Source organism: Anopheles gambiae, chromosome X, assembly GCF_943734735.2.
Source record: "Anopheles gambiae chromosome X, idAnoGambNW_F1_1, whole genome shotgun sequence".
Taxonomy (NCBI): Eukaryota; Metazoa; Arthropoda; class Insecta; order Diptera; family Culicidae; genus Anopheles; species Anopheles gambiae.
In genome coordinates this window covers 17,142,411-17,150,832 of record NC_064600.1, presented here as the reverse complement: position 1 = coordinate 17,150,832, position 8,422 = coordinate 17,142,411, and the positions used below count along the sequence as shown (strand labels likewise).

At 42.7% G+C, this 8,422-nt stretch overlaps 1 protein-coding gene across 2 annotated transcripts; it reads right to left on the bottom strand.

Annotated features, from left to right (window-relative positions):
- Window positions 1-2,354: 2,354 nt before the first annotated feature.
- On the bottom strand, window positions 2,355-4,367 carry LOC1277414 (coiled-coil-helix-coiled-coil-helix domain-containing protein 10, mitochondrial). 2 transcript variants are annotated; one of them, XM_316875.6, is made up of 3 exons: window positions 4,076-4,367; window positions 3,152-3,317; window positions 2,355-3,046 (listed from the first exon to the last, which is right to left on the bottom strand). In XM_316875.6, the coding sequence occupies exons 1-3, from the start codon at window positions 4,120-4,122 to the stop codon at window positions 2,789-2,791; spliced, it is 471 nt and encodes a 156-aa protein (XP_316875.6). In that variant the 5' UTR covers window positions 4,123-4,367; the 3' UTR covers window positions 2,355-2,788. The 2 variants fall into 2 exon arrangements, with proteins under 2 accessions (XP_316875.6, XP_061509856.1); XM_061653872.1 differs by having other exon boundaries at window positions 2,355-3,317; window positions 4,076-4,319.
- Window positions 4,368-8,422: the final 4,055 nt, after the last annotated feature.

The window sequence follows — 8,422 nt, the reverse complement described above, 5'->3', positions numbered from 1 at the left end:
GTAAAAATGGAAGCCGAGATAGAATGAAACCGTATGTTGACCGGGAAAAGACTGAGGGGTATATGAGATGGACCAAATGATCAATCAGATCAATGCGGTGTTTCTTTATCGCGATCTAATAAACGATCGTCTTCCGCGGTCCGAGTCCTATCCTTTTATATTCGATCACTTCTTCTTGGGGTAATACTATTTTGTCCCAATTATTAGACATATAGTACAAAAACTATGGTTTTCTTTTTATGCACGGTTAGAAAACTCGAAATAATTTAAAAATTTGAAGAAAAAAAAACACTGATACTTGATATTTGAATACCTAGTGTGCCTTTAGTGCAATAGATTTTTATATTTTAATTTGGAATACGTAAAGAGATCGATCCTGCTAATTACTCGAATCCACAAAATTTTCCTCACAAGTGTTTTGATGTTATTTTGATGTTTTATGACGAGTTTAGTCCGTTCCAGTGACTCACTTGTTAAACAAAAAACTCGTTATGGGGTAGGCTCTTTTCCATATGATTTGTAAGAAAAGTGAAATACAGTGAAATACAGTGAAATCTCTCTAAAATGCAGTCTCTTCAAGATGAATTGTTTCTTTAAGATGAACATTTTGACGGTCCCTTCATAGTCCATACATTTTATGTCTCTTCAAGATTAATATCTCTCTAAGGCGAATATCCTTGAAGCTGCATATGCGATTTGGCAGCCGAAATTCTCAAAGGAGGCCATGACTTCACCATAGTTTCCTGGATACTTCATAGCAACACCTTCATCAGTTTTCCTCAACTTAATTATCTGTCTAAGCTGACGGTCCTTTGAAGATTTACCTTAGATAGATTTCACTGTGATTGGTTTCAAGACCGCAAATGTGCTGATAAAAAGGGCATATATACTAACAATAGTTTCAATATTAGTACCGAGAAGATATTTGTAGTTCACTAGCATTGCCGTTCTTGAATAAGTGATCGATTGGTTTAGTGTTTTCTTTAATATTTCCAAAATACATTGTTTCTAGAACGATATATTTTGGATTGTGTCTAAGAACGTTTGTTTTGTTCCTTTGATAAACATTTCCTGGTAGAATATTTTAAAAAAGAAGCATGTTACATCGTAATTTTAATTTTTTGGTGGGTAATATGCTTAAGCACGAATACAATTTTTAAGATGTCGATTAATTCATTGCCATCAAATCTATAACCCACTTGAAGATCACATATGTACTTCTGTGGAAGTCATCCAAGTGGCAGCAATTAGTAGGTGAAATTCTCGCCTTCATGAAATAGTCTAGATCCAAATAGAAAATATAAATACAAATAGATCCAGGAAAATGAATTTGAAGCATTGGGGCCCTTCCGGGGGCCCTTGTCGCTAGTACTCTGTCCATACGACATACTATAGAATGGCGATCTACAGGGCCCCTACATCGACGGGGCCCCAGGCGACCGCCTAGTCCGCCTACCGTTAGATCCGCCACTGCAATGTTGGCAATGTGTGCGGGTGCAACTTCCTGTTAAAATATATAATTATCCTTTCCATAGAGCTTCTGCTAGTTTTGGGCAACAGTTTTCTACAAAACTCCAATTATATAATGCATGGCGATAATTTTTACTCCATGTTCGATGAAAATCTATAGGAATTTACCGCGCTTACAAATAGTTATAGGACCCGAAACATCGCTAGAACTGGATTATGAGAAAAGAGGAAGATAAATTTGGGACGTAGGAATATTTTCCTTGGTTGCTGCCCACACTCGATCGTTTTGTTGTGATGTGTGGTTGCTGTAGAACAAAAGATTTCTCATTCGAAAAAAAATTAATTTGTGATCAGCATGCCTGAGACAGGATCAATTTGCTTCTTTCTAACCTTTTTTTGCTAGAATGATCCAGAAACTCAATTACCAATTCATTTTTCTAATGCCTTAATGATCCAAGATTATTTGATATAATATTATAAGCCGATCATAAAGACTTTTTCAGGTCTGACGCCATTCACGTTACGTCGAATTCGTTCCCTCACAATTTTAATATTTTTCTGACCGATCTTGCTCTGTCTTATAAAAATGAAGACAGATGGTACCTATTAATCGTTTTAAGAACGATGTTGCGCTTAAAATTACGAGTCTTGATGCTTCCGAATACAGCACCAGGACTCACCGTTCCAAAAGAATTTCACGACAATTACTCTCAATTGTTTCATTGCGTTTTAGAATTAATCAACAAATCTAGCAATGTCACTTATCATACCTGTTAGTGTATGGATGCATGCAAAAGCTGTAATTCAAAAGGTTCACAATATATACTAGTAGAATGATGTAAAACAAACGACATCAATAAGACATCAATTTTTGCTCGATTAGATTGTTTTTACTTTTGCATCTTTATTGCTGCTACTTTCCTTCTATCTGTGACGCGTGTTCGCGTGTAACCCGTACAAGAACTCAAAATAAATAAATAAAATGGGCCAGGTGTGTTTCGTGTTTGTAGACACGCTACGTTGGGGCTGTTTATTCGTTAAAGGCAAAATGAAAATCAACAACACATCCTAACAGCTCGCCACAGCGGAATTTCGTTTGCGCCACCATGGTCAATCAATGCCCTCTGGCCATCCCCCCCCATACTGCTCACACACACAGCTCTACGAAGCTGGATGAAGGGCGATAAATTAAACTAACACCATCTTCGCGTCCCGATAAGGTGCGTCTGTGTGTAAACCCATACGATCTAAAGCAAATAGCTCTTTTTTGTTTTCTTCAATTGGATCGCTAAAACGGGACGCCTCACGTCCTAGCAAGTTACATATGATGTTGCACCTTGCACTGACGCAACGCCTCGTTGAATCCCTCGCAGAGCGTCAGGTCGGACTGGTTCTGGGCGCAGGACAGGAACTGTTTCATCTCCCAGGAGCACGGACCGGTTTCGCCGGCCTGCTGCTGCTGCTGCGGGTAGGCGGGGGCTGGTGCGTACTGCTGCGGAGCGGCCGCAACCGGTGCCGCCTCCTTCGAGTCGGATCCGCTGAACATTCCCGTGAGCGCGTGGCCAACCGTGTGTCCCTGGAAAAGAAAGCGTACCGCAAAAAAAGAAACAAGACAGTTACAGACCGATGCTGTGTGCTTGTGTTTGGGATGAGGCAGAGCCGCCGGTGGTCGAACACTTACAACAGCTGATCCGATGGCAACACCGCCGGCGGTGGCGGCCATCTGTGCCATCAGGCCGGGACCCTGGGACGGGGCGGCCATCGGGGCGGCGACGGCGGCCGGTGCAGCCTGCTGCACGACGGGCTGCTTCGGGGCCGGAGCCGGTGGTGCAGCCGCCATTGGTGCCCTAGCGCGAGAAGGGGTAAACAAGTGAGTAAGAAATATTATTGAAAGAAGAAAAACAACAACAACGTCGCGATCGGACCAGCCAGTTCCAAAGGTCAGCGCAGGGAGTTATGACGACACACGGAAAAAGACAGAAAATATCTAAGCAATGGCGAAGAAGATTTGGTGGAAAGTTCTAGATGTTACCCCACTTTTTCGTGTGGGTTGTTTACAGCATGCGCTGATGATGCGGTGTTTCGCCCGTGATGCAGTTTCCCGAACAAGCTATTGCTCCGTATGATGAAATGTGGTGCAATATGTTTATGACAAATAATTTTAACAAAATCCTCATTGGTACATTGCCATGCAAAGGCAAACATAATTATTCAGCATTTTCCTAGCCGATGAAACTGACGCAACAGCAGACAGCATCACGCAACCGTGTGTCAGGTTCATTCATGCATTCGGACCGTTTATTTTCGGTCGGCATACCGTCACCGAGGGACAATATATCGCAATCGGATTGCAAACCAATCCGGACGAGACATCCGGAACTGGGAGAGGCTAGGCTTTCAAGGATCTGCCCAACAGCACATCGAGCGTTTCCATCGCGAGAGCAATCAGCCCGCCGTGTCGTGCCGATTGCGTAACGATACTTTTTTCCAGATGTTTACCGCACGCGGCGACAGGCGATGGCCACCACTAGGCCAGGGCCGAAAGGAGCAGCATCGAGTGAACATCCCTAACCTCAACACGGAATAGAGTGGAAAGAAACGGTACCTGCGGGCGGCTGGTGGGGGCGATGCAGTACGTCCTCGTCGTGGCATTTTGATTTCACTTAATACACAGCGGCACTGGTTTGATTGGAGTAATTGACTAGGGCACGATGTTTGCAGTGCGCCTCACACTCACGATGGGGTAGGTTTTTTGTTGGCACTTGGCTGTTTTCGCCTGTTTCGCAACTTCACACTTGATCACTGGATGGGGAGCCTGTCGGAAACACAATGAATTTAAAGCATTCCGCTGGCGGTCACAAAATCGTGACCGCATGACGGAACGGTTGGCTCCAAGGCCTTTTCGGGCAGCCATGTTTGATTGCATAGGTGGAGTAACCGTTCAAATAGACATACAGCGACGACGTAGCACGCGACGACGTCTCGCGCGACAAAAAGTAGCTCAATTTTGCAAACAGACGGGGCGAGTATGGGCTTCGAACGACGAAATCCGTTCGCCGCGGTTGTCAGAAGGCGCTCACTTGGCACGGCCGCGAAATTCCGGTCCGTTCATTTTCGGCCTAAGAAGCGCGTGAAAGAATGAGTTCTACCTGGCGGGGTCGAACGTTTCCATTTGTAAGAGGAGAAACCCGCGAGGTTTTGCGCTGCGGATTTGGAACAAATGTTGTTTTGTTGAAACGTTTTGCTTTAAATTTTGCTTTAAATGATTGAAGTGAATTGAACTTAGAGGTATGTAACATTTTGAAAATGTTTTGTAAACTATTTCCAACAAAAAAAGTTTTCATCAGTTCTGAAATTGTATATAAAAAAATACAAAATATATCTGAATATAAATATGCATACAAATATCTATAATAATATAGTTATTGTAATATCTTAGACATATGACCACGATGCGGCCACTGTGCTTCGTGTGTCAAACTTGATCATGACCGCTGTCATGATCATCGTGCGCGCGGCAATGAACAATAAACGTCATTCGTTTACGGATCGTCGTACCGGCAACATCTTCAGTCTTCTTCTGTGTCGGTTTATTTCTTCTGCCTTTATTCTTCTGCCTTCGGACTGTGCTCAGTTTGAGTTCATCGGTTGATTTGAATTAATTCAAATTAATTCTAATCATTACATCTCAGAAGTGGGATACGTCCTATCGACTACACCTGTTTTGCTGTTTGCACCCTCACGATAAAAAGTATAGCGAAAAGTGTGTGCGTGTGTATGTGTGTGCGAGGTGACGCCACGATCCGCCATCGCGATGCCTACAAAAGATGAGATGTTGTGTGCTCTTGAAAGTAAGGGCATAGAAGTCCCCGTTACGGCTTCTATTCCACAAATTCGGAATATGTTTTCTGAAAACGTTCTACAACTAACATCAGCGGAAGCAGTCGCAACAACCTCACGAGGTGAGATATGCCCCCCGTCGAGCACCGCCATAGCCGCCACCACCACCACCGCCGTAGCTACCGTCGCGGCAAATTGCGCATCCACCATTTTGAAAGGCGACAACGATACCGATTCTGCCACCATTTTGAGTGCTTCCGTAGCTTGTGCTCCCATCGCGCTTAACAATGAGAATTCTTCTTCGCTTCCTGCTAACGCCGACAACGAAAATGAACTCAACGAAATGCGACGACGCTTGGAACTTTTAGAGCTTCGCCAAAGGGTCCAAACCCTTGAATATCAATCGGGAAAATTTTCGGCAAGCGATTTGAAGCTAGATGGAATTATTGAGCCTTTTACTGGAGACGATGCATCAAAGTGCATCATTGAATGGCTTGACGAGCTAGATCATCACTTTTCTCTGTGCCGCGTCCAAGATTCTGATAAATTCTTCTACGTGTACCGTTTACTGAAAGGATCTGCTGCTATGGTCGCTAAAGCCTCTCGTGCTTCAACACTGCAACAATTAAAAGACGAGCTGGTTGCAAACTTTTATGTGACACCCACGACCTAAGGCGTCTACCGACAGCTGCGTAACCGTCGTCTCTCGCCCCATGAGACAGCCCTGCGTTACGTATTAGATATGCAGCGAATCGCCAGTCGCGCATCCGTTCCTGAGCCTGAATTAATTAACATCATCTTCGAAGGGCTTGGCAGTCCGTCCCACACCGCTGGAATGCGTTTTCTGGTCGAAAAAGTGGAGGATTTGAAGCCACTTTTGAACAAGTTCGAGGCGATTCGACCACGATATGTTGCTAAATCATCCGAGACGCCCTTTCCCAGTGATCGCAAACGGGTTACAACTAATCGGGGAACAACACCAACAACTGTCCGTTGTTTCAATTGCTCTCAGTTTGGTCATCATCAGAGTGCTTGTACACGCCAACGCCGCCCACCAGGAGCTTGTTTCCGTTGCTTCCAGCTGGGACACAACTATAAAAGCTGTCCGAATGCTGAAACCAGCGCTGCTGCTTATCCGGATGCGGCCAATCGCGTTGATATCGATAATGCAGAAACACTGCCATTAAATGAATTGCACGAGGTGAGTGCTTCTTTTCTTAAGTCAGGGAAAATAATCATGACAGTCAAAGAATATTCCTTATTTGATACAGGTAGCCCAGTAAGCTTTATTAATGAGAGGATCGTACCTTTATGCCTGTTATCTGATCCAGTTCCTTCCAACTACAAAGGTTTAGGAAATTCGCATCTTTATACTCGTGGCCAAATACACTGCCGAATTCAATTCAGGGAGACGATTCTCCATCACATGTTTGTTATACTGCCACATACATCTATGGCATGGCCAATAATCATAGGGAAGGATCTACTTCCAGCACTTAATGTTCATCTTATGTATTTCAAAGATCACATCCCGCTTAAACGAACTTGCATTATCCCTACAAAAACTATAGAGGAACAAAAAAGGAACGTTAGCAAATCTGGTATATTAGATAATGCCTTTAGTGAAATCTGTGCTATTGATACATTTGAATCTGAATTTAAACTTGATACTGGCCCTTCTCTATCCCTCGAAGAGACTTCAACCATTTTGTCTATTTTTGAAAATTCTTATATAAATAATACTTCTAAAAATAATGAACTATCAAATCACTGTATGAAAATTAATCTAACTAATCAAACTCCTATTTTCACAAAACCTCGGAGATTATCATACGGGGAACGTAATCAAGTGAAGGAAATCGTTTCAAACTTACTTAAAGAAAAGGTTATAAGACCTAGCAATTCTCCTTATGCTTCGGCTCTGGTACTCGTGCGAAAGAAGAATGGAGAGGTTCGAATGTGCGTGGACTATCGACCGTTAAACAAAATTACTGTGAGGGATAATTACCCACTACCGTTGATTGAAACATGTTTAGAGCATCTTAGCAACAAAAAGTTTTTCAGTTTACTAGATCTCAAAAGTGGATTCCACCAGATACGGATGGAAGAATCTTCCATTCCCTACACTTCTTTCGTCACCCCTGATGGTCAGTACGAGTACACCAAAATGCCCTTCGGTCTTAAGAATGCCCCCTCTGAGTTCCAGAGATTTATTAACTCCATTCTTCGTGAATTTATCAATGATGAAAAAGTGGTCGTCTACTTGGACGACATTATAATAGCCTCCTTGGACTTTCAGTCTCACTTAAAAACCCTTCAGGCAGTTCTAGAGAGAATCAAACAATGTGGCCTTGAGCTTCGCGTTGACAAGTGTAAATTTGCGCATCAAGAACTTGACTATCTAGGATACAAAGCAAATGCTTTCGGTATTCGACCTAGTGATCGGCACATTCAAGCCATTAGAAATTATCCGATGCCTATTAATGTTAAACAACTCAGAAGATGTTTAGGACTCTTCTCTTATTTTCGACGCTTTGTCCCTTCGTTTTCTTGCATTGCTAAACCACTCACTAACTTACTTCAAAAAGATGAATTATTTAACTTTGATACAAGCTGTTGTGAAGCATTTGAAACATTGCGAGAGAAACTTACTCAATCCCCTATCCTTGCTATTTTTGATCCCAAAAAGGAGACTGAGCTTCATTGCGATGCCAGCTCGTTCGGCTTTGGTGCTGTATTATTACAGAAACAAGAAGATAATAAACTTCATCCTGTAGCTTATTTCTCGAAGACAACATCAAAAGAAGAGGCAAAGTTGCATAGCTACGAGCTAGAGACGCTTTCCGTTATCTATGCACTTAAAAGATTCCATGTATACGTACATGGGTTGCCTTTAAAAATCTTTACTGACTGCAATTCATTGGTCGAAACCTTAAAAAAACAGGAATGCATCGGCTAAAATAGCAAGATGGTCTTTGTTTTTAGAAAACTATGATTACACAATTCATTATCGATCTGGAACTTCTATGGCTCATGTAGACGCTCTAAGCCGAACTGAAGCCGTTGGAGCAATCAGCGACTTAGATCTTGATTTTCAACTTCAGATTGCTCA

Coding starts and splice junctions, on each gene's coding strand:
- LOC1277414 (XM_061653872.1), bottom strand. CDS start 4,122: ATGCCACGACGAGGACGTACTGCATCGCCCCCACCAGCCGCCCGCAG. Junction 3,318..4,075: donor CCCCCACCAGCCGCCCGCAG/GTACCGTTTCTT, acceptor TTCTCGCGCTAG/GGCACCAATGGCGGCTGCAC.